The 22,021-nt window shown below is 37.6% G+C and overlaps 1 protein-coding gene across 3 annotated transcripts in view; it reads left to right on the top strand.

Moving 5' to 3' along the window:
• Positions 1-20,785, top strand: part of RNLS (renalase, FAD dependent amine oxidase) — a 310,861-nt gene extending 290,076 nt beyond the window's left edge. The window contains exon 7 of one of the 3 annotated variants that reach the window (XM_073019161.1): positions 19,592-20,785. In XM_073019161.1, coding sequence (XP_072875262.1) covers positions 19,592-19,663 — 72 coding nt within the window. In that variant the 3' untranslated portion in view covers positions 19,664-20,785. Of the gene's footprint in view, positions 1-2,989; positions 6,300-9,142; positions 9,673-19,591 lie in introns of those variants that run through there. The other 2 variants (XM_007963473.3, XM_073019162.1) reach the window with 2 other exon arrangements.
• The last annotated feature ends 1,236 nt before the right edge of the window (positions 20,786-22,021 follow it).

The raw sequence follows: 22,021 nt of genomic DNA, 5'->3' as shown, positions 1-22,021 counted from the left end.
TACATTTTAAATTTGGCCAATAGAAAATATTTTGTGTACAAATTTAAAAATAAATAAATAAATAAATAATGAAAAATAAACCTGTTTTCAACTTTCATGTCCCAGCCCTTCCTTTCTTATATTATGGAACTTTACTCAGTGGCTAATAGTGTTGTTCCACTGTAGCTACAACACTGAAGTTATATCTTTTTCAGAGTGCCTGGACTAGTTTCTTATATGCAAATAGGTAAACAGTCATTTCCATTGACATCAGAATAAGTTCTGGTCTCTCCTTCATTTATTGACACTTCTCCCTGTGTGTGTAAACAGGCATGTGATCAATGCTATAATCAATGCCTTGGGAATATGGTAAGATTAGGGAGATATATACAGAGAATCAATATGAACCACATTCACTCTCTAGGCCACATGTAATTTGAATTTATTCTACATTTGATTAAGTCATTTTCCCTCAATCCCTATTTTTCTCCAACCCTTAGATGGTTACTACCTAAATATTTAACCACCTAAATATTTAACCATGGGCGAACAAACGAACCATGTGTTCCTGTAGATTCTAGTTCTATCTAGAGTAATATTTGTATAAAAAAGAGATTATGCAGATTTCTGGGAAATACATTTTATACAAGATTTCATTCCATTTTTAAACATTACTCATCAACTTACCAAACCCAAACTCAAGTTATCCAGTGATAATGGAAATTACTGATGGTTTTTCAAAGCTCACGTTAGCTCCTCCCTAGCCACCATCCCTCCCTTTCGTGGAAAACATTCTTCAGACTGACGGAGACTCTGCTTTAAGCCATGTCAAGCCTTACCCCAGAGCAGTGGTTCCAAGCATTTTTTTCTGTATTTTCGTGGACCAGTAAAACCCCTCTAAATGTTTTGGGAGCTAAGATAATATTGTTATCTTTTAATTCTTCAACTAAAAATTTAAAAGGCGAAAACACAGCTACAAGAATTTAAACAAAAGAATAACCCAAAAAATAAAGTTACAACCTCGTAACAGATTTATAAATATATAAATATAAATATATATATATATATATATAAAATGCACTTAGCTCCATGAAAACGCTCAGAATTCTACTTTTTTTCCGTCTTGCCACAGATTGCCTTTTGGGAAAAACTACCTTTGTGCTTTGCATAGATAGGGGCTATAAAGGAACAAGTTAACCAAATATTCAATTTCTGCTGTTTATGTACCATGGCATGGGCTTAGGTTTACCCTGGCAGCAGAGTAGAGAAATGCAAGGAAGTGAGAAAAAGTATGAATCAGCTCCATACCATCTTAGCCTTCATAGCTATTTATTATTGCCAGTGTGGTCAATACCTCACACACGCAATGAGCAGGGGAAATGCCAAGGCAAGAAGATTATTACTCAAAGTTTTCCCCAGTCAAGTTAGTGTGCAACCAGTAAACAATAAAATTTCTCTGAATTCAGGAACAATTTAAGTAAAAAGTCACTGTCAGACATTGGAGTGGATGAAAAAAAATTTTTTTTTGTTTTTTGCTTTTTGTTTTGAGACAGAGTCTCACTCTGTTGCCAGGCTGGAGTGCAATGGCACGATCTCAGCTCACTGCAACCTCCGACTCTCTCATTCAAGCCATTCTTCTGCCTCAACCTCCCAAGTAGCTGGGATTACAGGCACGTGCCACCATGCCCTGCTAATTTTTGTATTTTTTTTTCTTTTTTTTTTCTTTTTCTTTTTTTTAGTAGAGACGGGGTTTCACCATGTTGGCCAGAATGGTCTCAATCTCCTGACCTCATGATCCACCTGTCTCAGCCTCCCAAAGTGCTGGGATTACAGGTCTGAGCCACTGCGCTCGGCCGAAAATTGTTATTAAAAGATGCAGTGTGAGTATCAAAATACAAGTGATGGCTTAGATATCTCCATCTGCTGTCAAGGCTTATGCATACCCAAAGCTTATTAAAGTGACCTGCAGGAAGGTAATGTAACATAAGAAAGTGGTAAAATTATCTACAGTCTTTGCAACTAGGGTTTGTGTGTGTGTGTGTGTGTGTGTGTGTGTGTGTGTGTGTTTTAATGTGAATTACCTTGTATGCGGTTGAGAAATAAGAGATCAATATCAGGAGACTCATATTGGTTTCAAACTCATTTATATTTTGAAGTAATTGGAGTAACTTTTCTTACGGGCAAACATAAAGCCTTACTAAATATGAAGGTCTCAGGAATAAAAACTTAAAATCTACAAACGTGCTTTCCTTTAGTGCAAATAATGGCTGTTCCAATGGCTCAAAGAACTGCTGGTTTTCTACCACGTTAAGCTCTTCAGCAAAAGTGGAAGTCCAGATGGTGAAACCACAAAGATATTTCCCCTATATTAACATGACAGACTGATGAAAAAGGCAGATGAAATATGATCCTAGATCATACTTTCAATTTAGCTCAAAATGGTCTACTTTAGAAGCAACTGTCCTCCAAGACCCATATCTCAAAGGAGAAACACAAGCCCCAGGATCTAGGCTGCAAAGAGTATACCACTGTAGCTAGATGCAGAGGCTGGGAGAATGTTGACTGTACTAGCCACTTTACTATGATGTTTATTGGTTTTGTTAGTGCTTGGCTCAAAGTTCCATAGGCTTTGAGTCATCTGCCCCCAACTCTGTTTTTTCCACAAGCCCTGATATTTTTAGCATACAATTTTGTAGAACTATGGTTGTAGCTAAAACGCCTGTAGTTTATTTTCACACAGCAGCCAAAGCACCTGTGTGACCCAGAGAAGGGTTGTGTCCTGGACAGGGGTCTTAGAAGGTTATTAGAAGGAATTGTAATTGGGTTTGCAGCAGGGTTTGCAGCAGCATCTAGGGGAAATGGCTCCTGATGTGATCTGTTTCTTGGCATTGAAGTGTCTCTGGTTTGGAGAAAGGCAATGCATCAAGCTATTGTAACTTAATGGGAAAGGAGAGAAGGAAACAGTAAAGAATATTTAATTATGTGTTTCTTCTGTAATCTTCTAATCCAGGGTTGGTAGATAGAATTCCTCTCAAGTGCCAACTCCAATTGACTGGTGGTGACTGCCTGAGGCACCGAAGGAGAAGGATGCTGAGGCGCCCTGCTGGGCTTCCTGGAAAGACTGCCACGATTGATTAGTGATGTCTGTCAGGAGTTGCTGCACCTGTGTCACCCCCATAATCTATGATACAGTTGGGGAAATTTGCCCAGCAAGATGAATGATCTGGGAAGACAACCAGACTTGGTTCTGGAATTGGTACATTTACCTCTGAAAATGAACAAATGGATTCTTAGATAACCAGTATATCTCTGTCAGTTTCACCTGAGGCTGCTCATTTGGGTGAGCTGAGAAAATGGAGTGTTTAAACCAGCAATGCTAAAGACATTAGAAGTCCTAACACCAACAATGCTACTTAACTGAAAAAGCACTGCTTAAAGGATCCTACCATTCATTATCTTTTGACTTGTTGTGCATTGAGAAACTGTGGAGTATTTACCATCCCTCTCCCATCACCCTACTTAATACTTGCCGTATTTCTTCAACTATAAGATGCCACCCCATCAGTGTACACCAGGAGACAGTCAAGATGTAGTTTTCACATGTGTGAACTTGGTTATTTCTGGTGCTCTTGGAGTGGGCAGCTGTAACTTCTTGATATTTAAACTAACAAATTATTTAAGAACAATTTGAGGAAAGAATATGAGTCTTGTTGCTGTCTGAAAACCTTTCTTTCCCAATGAAGAGAAAAAAGCATAATCCATACTTGCAGAACAGTGTCAGCAGCTCAGAAGAAAATCCTAGAAAAAATAATTCAGTGGAATATCCTTGTAAGAAATGCCACGTTGCCAGTGTTTTAGACAGCACAGAGGACAGACTGAATAGGGAAGTGCATGGATATCAGACATCAGCATGTGTGAGTTAAAGAGTGGTTCAGAGAAGTCCATCTCTAAATGCGAGCCTTTAGAAGGGCTTAACCAATGTATTTCTCTTTTATTTCCTTTTTATGTTTGCAAAAGACACACGTAGATAAATCCGAAAGAACTTTTCTATTAAGTATAAAATAAACTTTTGTGTCATGTTGACACCATTTTTCTTTCTCATTGGTACATAAAATATTGTTGTGTTTTGTGGTGCCTTAAATTCAATGAAATGTGGTATAATTTGCATTCATGGTATAAGTTAGGGAACATAGCAGCAAAAACTTGATTATTCATTGTCCAAGCTCCCTAATCACATTAGTTGCACATCTAGAATTAGAATTTATAAAATCTTAATTCTTGCCTACCCTCTTGAGTGTCACCTGTTGCCATATTTCAGAAAGGTTTGTTTAAGTAACCAAATTATGGGCTGGATGGCTGAATAGGTCAGCCTAAAATAAAGCCACTCTATAGGCCAAACAAATGACTGTTCTCTATGAGTAAATGTTTCCTAGTCCAAGGACGCACTGTAGCTTTAGCATAGATATGAAAGGAAGAATGGACATTATTTGAATTATTTTGCTAATAATCAACTGTCATTTTGGTAAGAAATACTTAGCCTCCTTGTCTGCCTACCTCTTTCTTTTCATCTTTAATTTCATTTTCACACCAAAAGCACTTTTTTGTGTGAACTTTTACAATTAGTAATCATGATACAAAGAAACTATTAGGCTGAACCATATACAAATTGACAATATTTTACCATTTTTGACCTACAGAATCAGCAAGTTTATGTGGTTCAACTTAATACATGACAGGAGACAGTCATTAAAGCAGTGCACGGTCTGAGGCCAGAGGACACCCCTTCATTCATCATTATTAAGAGTCTTCTAAATACAATAGTGCCTCCATTTGAGCTTCTCCTCCACTATATGGGGAGCCTCTGAATAACACTGTTCGTGTAGGTTTTCTCTCAAGACCTTCATTTGATCAACTGTGTACAATACCTTTTAACTCAATAAACATTTATTGCACACTTTCATATGGTCTGGGCACTGTTCTCAGCCTTGGATACAAAGATCAGTGAGTCAGAGCCCCTATTCTTAGAAGCTTGCAGTCTAGGAGGGGAGGATACAGGCATGGACATCATTACAGTGCAAAAAAGCAAGTAATATAATAGGTAGAAATAACATGCTGAAAAGGCACTGGCCCTGCCTGGGTGAGCAAGAATGCCTCAAAGCAGGTGATGTTTATACTGAGTCTTGAAGGATGAGCAATTTACTTGTCAGCAAAGAGGAGGATGATGCAACACCACCCACCAAAATGGTTTGTTCCAAGCCACAGAAGTACAAGAAGAAGAACCTGAGTTTGAATATAGATAGGACAAAGGCAAGAGAAGGGACAAGGACAAGGGTGACAAAGGTGAGAGAAGTGGCATGAGGTGAGATTTGAATGAAAGTAAGATCCTGGTTATGAAGAGCTCTCCATGTGGGGCTTAGGCGTTTGCATTTTATATAACAAAACACATTGACATGGGTTTAAATTGCTTAGAAATAAAACCACTTCTTCAGCTTTATTTGTATACCCAGTCCAGTTATCGCCTAAGTTTATAGAAACATTGCATTTGCTACACTACAGCAGGCAAGAGTTCTTTCTGACCATCCCTGGCACACATGTGAGCCAAAGCAACCTGGATTTGCAAGGGGTTGTTTCAGCCCTGACATCTCTCTTAAACACAGTCATTGAGCTGTGGTTCCTCACTGTGGCTGAAAGCATAGCCAAAGGCTGCATTATTGTGAGATTGTGGCTTTGACAATTACGTGCTCCTCCACTGCAGGGCTCTTACTTTACATGGGTGAAGGAGCTTGCCAATACACGCTCCATGTTTTCATATTTTCCCCATTGGGTAATTGCAAAATGGGTGATTCCACCTAAATACAGTGAGATTGATTTCATCCAAACTGCCGACTGGCTAATCAGTGGCCCAGTTTTCCAGCCATGTGATCTGGCATCTGCGTTTTACCACTCATCAAATTAAATTACACAGCACCAATAAATTACTGGCTCATGACCGGGCAAAACCCTTTTCCTTAAACTCCTTCCTGGTTAATACTTGTGCAATGTTTAATAGTGCCACAGTTTATCTATACAGGGATGTCAACAGGAATATATCAAAATTTTACCACAAATGGAGATTTATGTATGTGCAAATTATACATAAACACACACATATATGTATAGATATGAATATGTATGAATGTGTTATTCTATTGATGTGAATTTTCCAGATGCCTAAAGCTAAGTCAAAAATTAAATCTAAGTCAAAACAAAAATCAAAAATTGTTGTTTTGTTTTACTTAATCGAGTCTTTATGGAAATATTTCTGAAAGTGCTGGAAATGTAAGTTCTGGAGTCAGCCTGCTCTGTTCTAATCCCTGTTTCTTTATCTACTGACTTTCCGTCTTTGGGCAAGTAGTAATCTTTCTGAGCCTCTACTTTCTTATGTATAAAATAAGAACAATAGTAACCACCTCATAGGGTTGCTATGTGAATTAAATGAGGTGTGCATATACAACATTTGATAGGCAGTGGGCATTCAAGAAATGCTAGCAATGAATACTTTATGCATATTAGAATTGCTTCTTGAAAGCTGGGGCCATATGGTGAGCATTAATGATTGTAAGACAGCTAATAACTGATGCCCTCAGCTCCTGTTAAGAGCCAGAAAGTTATTTGCCTCTCCATTAAATTGACCCAGACTGCCAGGATTCTTTCCAGTCTTGTCTGGGTTTTGAGTTTTTATATAGCATCCTGACATGGTTTCACTCTGTGGCCCCATCCAAGTCTCATCTTGAACTGTAATCCCCATAATCCCCATGTGTTGAGGGAGGGACCTGGTGGGAGGTGATTGCATCATGTCGGCAGTTTCCCCCATTCTGTTCTCATGATAGTGAGTGAGTTTTCATGAGATCTGGCAGTTTTATAAGTGTTTGACAGTTCCTCCTTCACACACTCTCTCTCTTGCCTGCCACCATGTAAGACGTGCCTGCTTCCCCTTCCATGATTATAAGTTTCTCGAGGCCTCCTCAGCCATTTGGAACTGTGAGTCAATTAAACCTCTTTTCTTTATAAATTACCCAGTCTCAGGGAAGTTCTTAATAGCAGTGTGAGAATGAACTAATACATATCCCCTGCTATTAGACTATTGGTTATCACATTCTGAAATCACTAATATCTAGGATCCTAGCCATTTGCTTCCTCCTGTAGTGTTTTACTGACAAATTAAATAATCCAACTTGATAAAATTCTATCTAAAGCAGGTTAAAAGCTCTAATTGAATAACCAAGTCTGCGCTTCAGTGACAGCACTATGTACTGCCTATTTTAGCCACTCAAAGATCTTGTCTGCTGATTTCAAGATTATCAGTTATGTTTGTGATACATGATGTTGCTGTAAGAGACCTCCAGAAAAGTGAGAGGATGCTCTTAATATTTCATGTTTATATCTGAGTGACACAGGTCTACAGAGGCCCATGTCTTTAGAGGTTCAACAGGGAAATAATAGTACCATCCCTATTTAAAAAGCAAATATAACATATACATAAAAAATAACTATGGCAAAGTTTTTCTGCTTTAAGAAAACTGTAGGCTCTGTAAGCCAGGCATGGTGGCTTATGCCTGTAATCTCAACACTTTGGGAAGCCAAGACAGGAGAATAGCTTGAGACCAGGAGTTGAAGACCAGCCTGGACAACATAGTGAGACCCTATCTCTAAAAATTTTTTTTTAATTAGCCAGGCATGGTGGTGCGCATTTATAGTCCTAGCTACCAGGAAGCTAAGGCGTGAGAATCTCTTGGCCCAGGAGTTCAAGAGTACGGTGAGCTATGATCATGCCACAGCACTTCAGCCTAGACAACAGAGCAAGACCCTATCTCTAGAAGAAAACAAAAAAAACTTGAAGGGAATATACTGACTCAGCCTATCTAGAACAAAGATCTCAGCACCATAATTTAAATAGCATTTATTACATTTCTTGATGTTTTTTTCCCGATTTTCAGATAAGTAAATCCTCATAGGCCTTACTCTATTACTGTCCATGAAAACATTGTTTAGGAGAGACCAGAACTGTCATATTATCATCCATGTGAATGGAGCCCCCTGAAGTTGTACAGTGAAGCAGTCCCAAGCGAGATGGCCATTACAGCAAGTTTTCATATTCTGGTTTTTTAGAGGGTTTTTGGTGCTTCAGTGGGCAAGTCATCTCGGTGTCCAACGTAACTACATTCACCTCCCACTCATTCTCCTTACTGCAAATGCTTATTAGCCATCATCCATCCAAATTTTGAGAATATTTTCTCCAGAAAACAAACTCTGTGCCTTTTTTCATACGTTCAGATATGAAAATAAGCTGTTAAAAAAGACTGCTTTGGGGTCAGTCTTCCTCTCAGGACTGAAAGTTCCTTAAAGACAAGGTTGTGAAATTTTAAAATTCTCCTGCTCCAGTGCTCAGCATGGGGCCTGGGCCAGAACAGCACTCAGGAAATGTGTGAGGAAGAAAGAACCATGGGATGAGGAGTGGTGGAGAGAAACTGAAGAAGGATGTCTTGGTCAATTTGGGCCACTATAGCAAAATACCATAGAATGGGTGGCTAATAAACAGAAATGTCTTTCTCACAGTTCTGAGGTCTGGGAAGTGCAAGATCAAGGCACTGGCAGATCCAGTGTCTGGTGAGAGCCCCCTTTCTCATAGATGGCACCTCTGGCTGTGTCCTCACATGGTGGAAAGGACCAACAAGCTTCCTTGGGCCTGTTTGATAAGGAGCACTAATTCCATTCATGAGGACTTTGCCCATGACCTAATCACCTCCCCAAATGCCCCACCTTCTAATACCATCACCTCGGGTTAGGACTTCAACATATGAATTTGAGGGGGATAAACATTCAGACCATAGGCCCTACTAATTTTGAAGTTCAACCCACTTCTGATTATCTTATCTAATAACTGAAAATTTAAACATTTATGAATATAAATATAAACACTTGAACTGGGGTTGGGGGGAGTTTAGTGAGTCTTGGTTTGTTTTTTATTTCTTGTGTGTGCATTTTTTGTTTGTTTGTTTTTTCTGGTGCTTCTTGTGAGAAATCTTGATTTCTCCAGGTAGACTAGCCTTTTCCAGGTCGGTGTTGCCATGACAGCACAATAGAGCACAGAATATCAATTGCAGTCTTCTTTTTACTTTTTCAGGTTACAAATGCTGCTGCCAACTGTCCTGGCCAAATGACTCTGCATCACAAACCTTTCCTTGCATGTGGAGGGGATGGATTTACTCAGTCCAACTTTGATGGCTGCATCACTTCTGCCCTATGTGTTCTGGAAGCTTTAAAGAATTATATTTAGTGCTTATATCCTTATTCTCTACATGTACACTGGGTTTTTATTTTCACAATTTTCTGTTATTGATTGTTTTCTATTTTGTTAAGAAAAATTACTGGAAAATTGTTCTTCACTTATTGTCATTTTTCATGTGGAGTATAAAATCAATTTTGTAATTTTGATAGTTACAACCCATGCTAGAATGGAAATTCCTTGCACCTTGCACCTTCCCGACTTTTCTGAATTGCTTTGACTACTCCTTGTTGGAAGAAAAGTGGTACTTAAAAAATAACAAACGACTCTCTCAAAAAAATTACATTAAATCACGATAACAGTTTATGTGCCAAAAACTTGATTATCCTTATGAAAATTTCCATTCTGAATAAAGAATAATCACATTATGAAGGCCCCATCTTAAGTCTTCAGATGTATCCTTGAATCAATATTTTTGCAAATTATACGAAACAAGATTTTTCCAAAATGTGGGTAACAGAGTGTAATTCTTATTTCTCATTTATCCCCCAAGTTATTAAGTGATCCTGAATTGTAGGTCATATATGTCATCATCTTAGCGTGGAGGGCAACTTGACTGACAAAGAGACTTTCCTTCAGATTTTCAGAAAATAATAAGATTCCAGTTGATTTTCCCAGCCACACAGTACTTTTTAACTTTAAAACAAATCCCAGTCCTAATATGAAAGATAAAAATTAAATAGAAACTGAGAGAGAAAATATATTGATCCTTACCTTTTGCTATCTTTTATGGCTGGTGCTGTTACTTTATGGGCTCTCCACTATGTGCTGTGGCATTTAGACTGTGTCAAGTTTAATGAATTTAACACAACAAAAAATTTACTGAACCATAAAATAGATGCACTTAAAATAGTTCAATATTTGCCAAGTTGGTGGTTCAGCATATCACCCACATGCTTCAGTGACCTGTCCCCTCGACTTGCTAGCTGGAGAGAAATCAATCTCCAGCCTTCCAAACCAGCTACCTGTTGCTAATTTGGAAAGCAAAATGATGGGTTCTATTCCAGCGTTTTGAAAGGGGAAAAATTATTGCAGCCTCTCAAACTAACAGAAGTTCAACAAAAGACTTCTTACTCTAATAGTGTTTAAAGTTTCACACTTACATGTCCACTGTCATACATATACATACACAGGCACAGGCAGAACTTGCTTCTATGGCTGCAAAGTGGGTTTTATGACCATATAGCATATTATTGTATGTTTCCTCTTAGCAATAAATTGGCGAAAAACTTAAATGCCAACATGTGATTAATGTCACTTATTTTGAAAGCAGGAAGAGGAAGAAGGAAATTTGTAGTCTCTATGAAATGATGAAAAAGAGTGACTTTTTGTTATTTTGGCCCATATTTGACTAACATTTGTCTTTATTTATATTTTCAAAATTTTAAATGTAGGGATACATATATAGGTTTGTTATAGAGGTAAACTTGTGTCACAGGGATTTGTTGTACAGATTATTTTGTCACCCAGGAGTTAGGCCTAATACCCATTGGTTATTTTTCCTGATCCTCTCCTCCCTCCCACCCTCTACTCTCAGGTAGGCCCCACTTTCTGTTGTCCCCTCTGTGTGTCCATATGTTCTTATCATTTAGCTCCCTCTTGTAAGTGAGAACATGTGGTATTTGGTTTTATGTTCCTGCATTAGTTTCCTAAAGATAATGGCCTCCAGCTCCATCCATGTTCCTGCCAAGGACATGATCTCATTCTTTTTTATGGATGCATAATATTCCATGGTATGTATGTACCACATTTCCTTTTTCCATATTCTACCATATTTACCCTTAAAATACGGTAGAAAGTTCATTCAAATTAACTATTTTGTTTTTAACAAATATAATTCTAGAGCCATTGACTGAAAGCACCCGGAGCCTTTAAAAACAATGCTATATTTATTTTATGAATTTATGTCCTCCAAAGGAGGGGGGGAAAGGATTTGTAAAGCTGGGATGGGTTGCTTGGAGAGGGTACTCCTCTAAGCCATTGCTAATGACTTTTAATATCTATTCTTTCTAATTCTTCATCTGTTTTTATAAGACTATAGCAATATGAGGAAAAACCCTACTTAATATGTAGATCATTGTTTCTTTGCTATTTTAATTATTTTGAAAACTTATTTTACATTTAGATTTTCTTTCACTTCTTCCCCATTAGAAATGAAATGGTAGAAATATCTCCTCCTGGAAGCCATCCCAGAGAGCCATAAAATTCAGCTGGCCAGGATGCTCTGAGAGACACAGGGCTACGGTATCAAACTCCCCTGAGAGATCGGAGTCAGCACCAGGTAGAACACTGGCCAAGGTGTATGTATGCTAGCCCCATGGGGCCACACGTCATCACAGTATTTCCAAACAAGAACTTTTATTAATCAAGCCAGCCAAGGAAAGCTGTTCTGTTTTGAAAGGAGCGTATTCAAGTGAGAAACGGCATGAGCAGTGGGGTGATTTAATACTTGTTAGCTGATAAATATAGCCTTTGCCAGAATAAAACTTTATGATGCAGTGTTGAAAAGCTTAATTACTAAACTGTCTATGCACGTCTTGCTCAGGCAGCAAGGGTGACAAATTATAGCAGTGAAATAGTATTTTTCACCTTTGGCATTTCTGAAGGAGAAAAGTATGTCTAAAAACATTGAGAAAGCAGCAATAATCCCAGACCAGATATTACTGGGGGAGGGTGGGGGGAGGAAGACACTTCATTGAGTCACCAAGCCTTCTGTGCAAAATGCCATGGTCCCCACCCCCCGCCTCCCCACTACCTTGTTAACTGAAGAGAACAGGGTCAATTTTACATTTTTCTGGCATTTTATACTCATCCAAGCATGCCTCTGTGTGTGTGTGTGTGTGTGTGTGTGTGTGTGTGTATTTTCACTTTTCATCCTTCTAACACCTCTGTGAAATAAGCAGAGTAGAGAATTCTTATTTACATTTTACAAATGAGGAAACCAAGGCACAGAACTTGGCCAACCAAGGTCATGTAATGATATTCCAGGACAAGAGTCTAAGCCCCTCATGACCCGTTTCTATTTACAGGCACCATGCTGCTGCCAGATGAACATGATAATTAAAACTGAACTGAAATATTAGTTGGGGGTACAGTCCGCACCATGTGGTCTTCTTATTGATGTTTCATTTCAGAGAGTTAACACTAATCCTGATGTGATATATACAGGAGTCTAATATGGGATAAAGTCTCCATAAGTACTGGCTAAGTGATTTATACTCCTGTTACTTTCATTTGCTGGTTTATTTCCTTCTTTGGGGGGTACTTGCTGTGAGAAATAGCTGCATGCTAATGACACTGAATTTCAACCCAGCAGTAGCTGGTTACAGTACAGACTCACTTTCCATCTGATTCCTCTTTGTTTCTTTGTTCCCCTTGTTTTGCTCTCTTCTTTTCTTCCAGTTTCTGCCATTTCTTCCTCCCCTTCTATTTCTTTTTCCTGCCACTTCTCCTATGCCTACACTCTCAGAAAAACCTGGAATATGAATGCAATCACCTTATCATTCATAGTATTTGTACTTCCACGTTTTAATATATCAGGGTTTTGTTGTGGCTGTTCTTAAAATTTAAAGCTGGAAGCCATCCCAGAGGGATGATCCTGTTTGTTATTCAAGTTGATTGGACAACCCTTATGTTGATTTTCGAAAATGATGCAAGAATTTAAAACTGGCCATAGCTTTCAGGGATCTCAGTGCTAATAAACTAAAACATGACTTGTATAGTTTCTTTACACCAATTCTTTACTCTTCTTGTCACATGTGTGCAAAGCCTGGTTCTCTAGTGGGCACAATGGAATATAATCAGCAATCCCCACCCAGAGATTCTACTTGGGAGAAGACAAGACCCCTGCAGTGGGAGGCAGAGTAGAGGTACCTGTTGACACATGTTGACAAGGTCACAGGCAGTGAATAAAATGCTCTAATTCGTGAAGCCAGGGAATCCTAAGAGAAATGTTTCCTTTGGGGAGAAAAGATCCCTGAACAAATACAGAGAAGCCTCAGTCAAATACATCCAGCAATATCCCTCCCCTCCACACCATACCTGGGTCGACCTGGCTGACTTCAGAATCCAAACTGCATATTAGTGTGGTCAGCACAAGTAAGTTCTTACTGTGCAGAAAGCTCAGCAGAACAGAGAAAGAGGTCTCTGGCAGGAGAAAAAAGCCTCAGCAAACATCAGACGATCTGATGCAGGACCAAACTGCTGTATTTCAGTCTGGAATGTATTTGTGTTTTAGCCAGTATCATCTGACCAGGTAAACCAAGGAAGGTTGAATGGTAATATGATTCATGTTTCCTTCTCAATAGACAGTAATTGTTGTCCACTCAACAGTTCACAGCAGAATCCCACAAAAGAGCCTGCTAAGGAGAAAGAATCTCTAACGGGTTGTAAAAGGCTAGATGAATTATGGAACCCTGTGGAATATCTAAGCTTAGAGAGGTTTGGAAACCATTTAGACCAGTTCTTAACCATCTTGGTTGTTGAACCTGTTTAAGAAACTATAGAAAGCTATGGTTCTCCTAATAATAACAACAAAGACAACTATGCATATGAGCACATAGAATTTGTATGCCATTTAATGCCTGCTCACCAGCTGCTTGTTTTTGTAAATAAAGTTTTATTGGAACACAGCCTCACCCATTCATTTGTGTATTACCTGTGACTGTTTTGCACTACAACAGTAGAGATAAGTGTTTTTGACAGAGACCATATGGCCTGCAAAATCTAAAATAGTTACTATGTGGTCCTTTAAGAAAATGTTTACTGACCCCTGTTTTAGGTTCAACCCCTCCCCCCACACATCTGTCTGTAGACACTCAGGGGTCCAAGGAGAACCTCTAAATCTTAAACCTATCACTTTATGTAAATATGGTCTTATCTTTGATCCACACATCTGGTCCATTGTTCCTTGATCCTATGCCACGTTGTAAATCCCTTAAGGCAAGCCTGTAACTTTGCAGTTAAGAACACATCATCTGCAGTTAGATCTGCGCTTTAATCTAAAGTTTGCCCCTCATTGTGTGACCTTGTGCAGTTAAACAATCTCACTTAGCTTCCTTTATCATCGGCAAAATAAGTTAATGATAACTACCTCATAAGATTGTTGTGAGGCTTACGTTTACATAAAACCTTAAGAGAATGCTGAATACACAGTAAGTACTTAATAAATAATAACAGTGATGATGTTGATCATAAAGGGGGGAGGAGGAGAGAGGAGAGGGGAGGAAGAGTTTAACCTCGTGCCTCTGAGGCCTCTGTGAAGGCCAATTTCCTCTATATTCACATAGGACACAGGACAATTGATGATAAGGAGAGTTAGTGAATTGATAGCAAAGCATGAGGGTTAGTGGATTGATAGCAAAACATGGTTAAACCCAGAAGCTTAAAAGCTCTAGGTTGCTACAAAACCATGAGACAGAATAGCAGTGTCTCCTGGTGACCAGTTCTGGGCCACTTTCTCTTTTCCAGCTACAGTGAGTAAGTAGACAACTTACCTGGGGAAAAGGTGTTTTGCTCTAATGTAGTCCTGGAAAGACACTAGGAAAGGTCCTTATCAGGAGTAGTGATAGTATAAAATAGAAGCATTCTCTGCAAGAACGTTGTCTTTTCTCTTAGCAACCATTTGTGCTGAATGCAAAGAATTGCACGCTTGGATTGGATTCTGCTGAAGATTAGTGAATCTCCGAAACACTGCAAAAACTAGGGGTGAGTTATTTCACACTCCTAAGTGTTTGGCTAAGTATGCAGATTCATTTCCTGTCCCTGGCCTTCATTTTAAAGAGTTCAATTCCTGGTGGGGTCAGTGACATCCTGAATCTGACACTTACTAGATGTATGATCTTGGTCCAATTTCTTTGTCTCTGAGCCGCAGGGCCCTCGTCTATGAAATGTGGATACAATTTTACCTACTGTAGGATTATTCTGAGGGTTATAGTATGTACATGCAAAGTGTAAGCATTGTGTCCTGTGTAGAAAAAACACTCCATAAATGCTGGCCATTATTATTACTATTATAATAGTAAAATATGACTTAGGAAAATAATTCCCTTTGATAGCCATCACTGCATCCATAGGTAGCTTTAGATCTAGCTAGGAAGCCACTTCAGTATTAGTAGAGCTCACTGGTGACTGTACTTAAGTGCTACTGTAAGGTTGGCCTCTTCAAAAAGTCTTACTCTTGAATGAATAAATGCTGTGCATGGTTTGTGGCTGTGCTCTTTCACAGACCTTTCATGGCACTGTGTTCTCCCCCAGCTGATCTAGTCTCCCCACTCTTGTGATACTTATCCCATGTGTACTTACTTGTTCAATATCTACTTGCTGCCAAAACTGCAATAGCCACAAAAGCGGGACCTGGCACATAGGAGTTACTCAGTAAATACCTGTTGATCCAAAGAATGAATGAATGCATTTGACTAATTAACTGTTTTTATTCTAACATTAGTAAGTGCCAAAGGAAAATCTTGCTGACACAGAATTATCCCATAGAGCAAAAATGTACTAACCTCGTCCTTAACAGAGGCAATAATTACAACAGTATCTATATTTACTTTATGTGGTTTCTATTCAAAGTCATTAGGTGATTTCAGAAAGTCCTCACTTTATACTACATCCCATTGTATTTTGGAAGAGGTGATCGGAAGGCGGGAGAGTGGCTCTACCATTAGAAATACAGTACTTAAAATGGGCCATCTCTGTGTAGTTGGTGTGTTGTGTGTGCACACGTGTGTGCTAGCATGGGAGAGAGGTGGGGAATGGTGCCGTCCTTGTGCAAACAATCAGTATAGCTGCTGTAGCAGTGTATTCTGTTATTGTGATTTTTATCACCTACCAATGACATGCAAGCAGGATTATTGACTGACATTCTTACTTTTTCGATACTTTTTAAATTGAATTGCTCTAAAGGTGGCAAGAGTTAGGCCTAGAGTTAGTTGCACCCACTTCTGCAAGACAGTTGCCAACCTCAATCTTGCACCATATATTTTAACCATTACAATAAGCCATGTTTATTTGTCCTTTGGAAAATAAACTATTTTCTATGAACCCAAAGACTGTCAGAAAACTGAATGTTAGTGATACAGAGACCATTGTGGAGAAAAAAACAATTGGCAAGTGTCGCCTAATTGAGAAATTGAGATGTTCACCATCATGGCTGAACAGCACTCTAAGCAATTAGCTCTATATTACAGGAAAGAGCTACAAGGATTTGCCTAGAAGCAGGAAACCCATTAATTACGTGCCTAAAATCAGGAAACCCACTCACTAAATAAACCATTTTAACTGTTAATACTAAGAAATGTTAATACTTGAAACAATAAAAACTTTATAATTATTTCAATAGATGCTGAAATTTGTTGACAAATCTGCTGAAATTTGTTAAAAGTTAAATTTGGCAAAATTTAATATACATTGCTGCTAAAACATTATAATAAATTCAGAAACAGGGGATACTACCTTAAAGGAATAAGGACTTCTATTTTAAAACTATAACAAACATTACAATTAAGAATAAATCACTAACACCATCTATTTTAAATTAGGGAGAAGTCAAAGATTCTTACATCAATATTCTAAAATTTCTAGGGTATGCATTAAGGCATGGAAAATATTTAAGAGGTGTGAATGTTGGGAAACAGAAGACAAAGTGGTTACAAATTGTGTGAATATGATTATACTCCTAGAAAACTCAAGTACACCAACTTTTAGATTGATGAGAAATAGAGTGGTTGAATTACAAACATTCAAAGGTTAATAACTCTTCTGTATGCCAAAATAATCAAAGCAAATATATCTTATATATAATGTTGTTAACAAAAAACAGAATACAAAGGACTATCTTTTTTTTTCTTTTATTATACTTTAAGTTCTAGGGTACATGTGCACAACGTATAGATTTGTTACATAGGTACACATGTGCCATGTTGGTTTGCTGCACCCATCAACTTGTCATCCACATTAGGCATTTCTCCCAATGCTATCCCTCCCCTAACCCCCGACCCCCTGTCAGGCCCCCCAGTATGCGATGCTCCCTGCCCTGTGTCCAAGTGTTCTTTCATTGTTCAGTTCCTACCTATGAGTGAGAACATGCAGTGTTTAGTTTTCTGTCCTTGTGATAGTTTCTGAGAATGATGGTTTCCAGCTTCATCCATGTCCCTGCAAAGAACATGAACTTATCCTTTTTTATGGCTGCATAGTATTCCATAGTGTATATGTGCCACATTTTCTTAATCCAGTCTATCATTGATGAACATTTGGGTTGGTTCCAAATCTTTGCTATTGTGAATAGTGCTGCAATAAACATACATGTACATGTGTCTTTATAGTAGCATGATTTATAATCAACAAAGGACTACCTTTAGGATCCAGAATTTATGCAAGGAAATCTTTCCAAAATTTTATGGAATGATATTTTGAAACATTTGAATAAGGGAGGATATACCATGTCCCTAGAGGGAAATAGCAAATATTATGAATTTTTTCCATTATCCCCTGATTAATTTATAGGTTGCACAAAATCACAGTGGGATTTCATTAACCTGAAAAAATAATTTTAAATCCATCTGGAAACAAATTAACAGGTAAAAATAACTAACAAATTTGAGCAAGAAGGTAGTAAGTACCTTCCTGCAAAATGGCACTTTTATTTGCTGTTATGACATATGATAAAATTAGATAAATAAGCAGTTTACTGTTGATTCAGGAATTGATACAAATCATTGGAAATAATAACTATAAAATAACCCCTTAATGTGATAACTGAATCAATGAGAAAGCAATAAATATTTTACAAATAATTTGAGGAAAATTGGCAAGGTATTTAGTTTTAGCAAAAAATCAAACTTGATTCTAACATACATTACTATAATTTCCAGATGAATTAAAGGGATAAATATAAACAAATATATAATACATGCCTCCCCAAAAACCATATAGAAGAAAATATAGATAAATATTTAACCTATTTCTAGGTTGCAAAAGAAGTTCTATAAATTAACAAAAGAAATCATAAAGAAACAAATAAGTCTACTTGATTATATTTTAAATCTCTTAGAAAACAAAACTAAAAGATTACAGACCAGTTAAGAAAAATACATATACAACAATTTATAATAAAAGTATGTCCTTAAAGTAGAGTAAACAACAGAAGTTAAAATTTTGGCTCAATTTTTTAAGAGTTAAAAATGATACAGATAGAGCTAAAGTCCATCTATTTTATTTTTTGTTTTTTATTATTCGTATGTTTTTGAGTTTTTTTTTGTTTTTAGAGACAGTGTCTTGCTCTGTCACCTAAGCTGGAATATAGTGACCTGATCATGGCTCACAGCAGCCTCAACTTCCTGGGCTCAAGGGATCCTCCTGCCTCAGCCGCCCAAATAGCTGGGACTACAGGCACACGCCCCTACATCTGGCTAATTTTTTTTTTTTTTTTTTGTACTGATGAGTTACTAGTATGTTGCCCAAGTAAGACTCAAACTCCTCCTGTCAAGTGATCTTCTTGCCTCAACCTCCCAAAGTGCTAGGATTACAGATGTGAGCCATCGTGCCCAGCTTACATGCCTTTTTAATTGTAGTAACACCACCATATTTTCCCACTTTGACATCATATGTATGTATCCATAAATTATGGTAATGTTCTGTGTGTTTTTAATTTTATAGCATATTGTATGTATTTAGAACTTTATTCCCCAGTGTTGTATTTTTAGTATTTTTCCATGTCAATATACATAGATATATTCTGTTGATTTTTACTACTGTACACTCTTCCATTTTATGAATATATCAGTTTATTTGTCCATTTCCCCATTGATAGACATTAGGTTGCTCCAAATTTTTACTACTGCAACATTGCTGCAATAAATATGTTTGCACATTTCTTTTTTTACCCCTGTGCAAGAGTTTTTATGAGGCAAAATGTTAAAATGTATTAAAACCGAGGCCTGCGTTCAAAGGAATATGCTAATTTTTTATATATCTATATGTTTTAAATAATAACTTGAAAATTAACAGAAGACAACAATTATGCAGAGTATTTTAAAGCCAACTGGTAGAATTTTTTATAACTAAAATAAGTGGGACAAGGTTGGGATAAAGATGTAAAATTAGGGGGTCCTGCTCGGTGGCAGTTCCTCAAAAAGTTAGCAAGACCACCTATAGAGCCAGAACCCTCCCCATTCCAAGTCTATATATGTTCTGTGAAAGCAAAGAACCACTATTAGTGTAGACAAGGTGTCAGAGGCCGTTGTGGTGGGTGGCACTAGGGTTGAAGGCTATTCCTTTGATTTTTAGGTACCAAGTGCTGGTGTGATTCTAGGATGTGGGAAGAGCCCATGGATGATGGCCACTGGATTTCCCATATGACTTCCTGGAAATTAGAGCACACAGTCAGGTTTTATTTGATTTTTTTTTTTTTAAAGGAACCATAGGATACCACTTCACAGCTTTTAGGATAGCTATTATTTAAAAGCAAAACAAAAAGCAAAACAGAAGATAAATGTTGGCAAGGATGTGGAGATATTGGATTCCCTTGTGCAGTGCCGGTAGGAATGTAAAATGATGTAGCTACTATGGAAAATGATATGGCAATTTCTTTAAAAATGAAATATAGAATTGCCATATGATCCGCAATTCCACATCTGGATGTCTATCTATCCAAAAGAAGTGAAAGTAGGGACTTGAACTGACATTTGTACACCAATGTTCATAGCATCTTTATTCACAACAGCCAAAAGGTGGAAGCAATGCCAGTGTCCATGGATAGATGAGTAGATAAATAAAATGTGGTATAAACATACAATGGACTATTATTTAGCCTTCAAAGGGAAGGAAATTCTGATGTGCTGCAATATGGATAAAACGTAAAGTCATTATGCAAAGTGAAATAAGCCTATCACAAAAAAAAATTACATAATTCCACTTATATGAGGAATCTAGAGCAGTCAGCTTCATAGAGACAGAACATAGAATGGTAGTTGCCAAGGGCTGGGAGAAGGGGGCAATGGAGAGTGAGTGTCGAGTGGGTCAGAGTTTTAGTTTGGAAAGGTAAAAAGTTCTGGAGATGGATGATGCTGATGGGTGCTCAACAGTGTGAATGTACTTAATGCCACAGAACTTCACATTTAAGTATGGTTAAAATCATCACTTTTATGTTATGTATATTTACCACCATAAATAAAGAAGTTGATATTTCTTAAACTTACAAAGAGGAGAAGGGCATTTGCAAATCAACAAGAAGCATGAGGCCCCTCTCTCTAGCAGAGAAATAGACTCAATCTATTTCTTTTTCTTTAAACACCCTGTTTAATGGAAACACCAAAACAAATGGGAAAAAATATACACACACAAATATATATGAACATGTTTTGCCTCATGAGTAATCAAAATGTGTACGCATATATGTTTATGTGTGTTTATATTTAAAATCATGTTCTGTCTTATGAGTAAACAAAAAGTATACAAATTCAAAACTATAATGAAATGTAATTTTTAACCTATCAAATTGGCATCTTTTTTTTTTTGAATGACTAAATTCTAATCAGGGATTAAAATGATTGGTAGAAGTAAAAATTTTCACATCTTGTTTGCATAGTAAGTTGGCAATATGTATCAAGTGTTTTTTTAAGCATGTTTTCTAACTCAATAACTTACATCTAGGAATCTGGCTTACAGAAATAATCAAGGATGCAGACAATGGTTTATTTGCAATATGTTTATTTAAGCATTAGTTATGACAGTGGAAAACTGGAAATAACCTAAATCAACACTAATAGGAAATGGTTGAATAAATTCTAATAGATCAAAACAGTGGAATGTAATGCAGTCATTTTAAAATGTGGGTTTAAAGCAAATTTTTCTATATGGGATATTTTTTGTGATATAATGTTAAGAACAAACCCACAATATGTAATGCTAAATCAAGAATACAGGATGCTTTTAATTTCTAAAAAACATCAAGTAAGTATAACATGCATTTATGTGTGTACATATATTAAGACCAAAAGAAATACTCAAGGTCTTCAAGATGGTGGGATTTTGAAAATTTTTCATTTGTTTCTTTATATTTTTTCTGTATTTGTACAATAAGCAGTCAGGCAGCCAACTGGCCTTGTGTTGAGGTGCTCCAGAGGGCAGAACCAAGACTGGTAGCAGTAGGAAAGTGATTGAAGCTAATATCAGAAAGAAATTTTCAATAAGCAGAGCTTTCCAATGTGGAGCAGACCTCTGGGAGTTTCTTTCTGCCAGCCCAAAACGTTTCCAGCAGAGGCTGGGTGACCACCATCCACAGTGATCCACAGTGGGGAGAGGTCACAAGAACAGTGCATCTCAACCCTGGCTGGGCCACAGCATCACCTGAGAGAGGATAGAATGCAGATTCCTGGGCCATGAACCCTATCTACCTGGATTGAAACTCCAGGGCTGGGGTCTAGGGATATGTATTTGCCTTCAACTTCCCCAAGGGATTCTGAAGCAACGAGACAAAGTTTCTACACCTGAGAATCCCTAGATTAGAGACTTTCAAGGCTGCTTCCAACTTGGAGATCCAAAGCAATTTTGCAATTCAAAGGTCTACAGACTATTTGAGTATCTATCTTAAAAAAACAAGGACAACAGTATAGATGCAAAGGGAGGCACGGTTGGGGTTGAAGGATGGAGTCATTTGAAGATCAGTACTTTTTCATTCATTTATTTATTTAACCACCAACTACTAAGAGCCTATGC

This window comes from Chlorocebus sabaeus, chromosome 9, assembly GCF_047675955.1.
Source record: "Chlorocebus sabaeus isolate Y175 chromosome 9, mChlSab1.0.hap1, whole genome shotgun sequence".
Classification (NCBI taxonomy): domain Eukaryota; kingdom Metazoa; phylum Chordata; class Mammalia; order Primates; family Cercopithecidae; genus Chlorocebus; species Chlorocebus sabaeus.
This window is presented reverse-complemented; position numbering and strand designations above follow the sequence as displayed.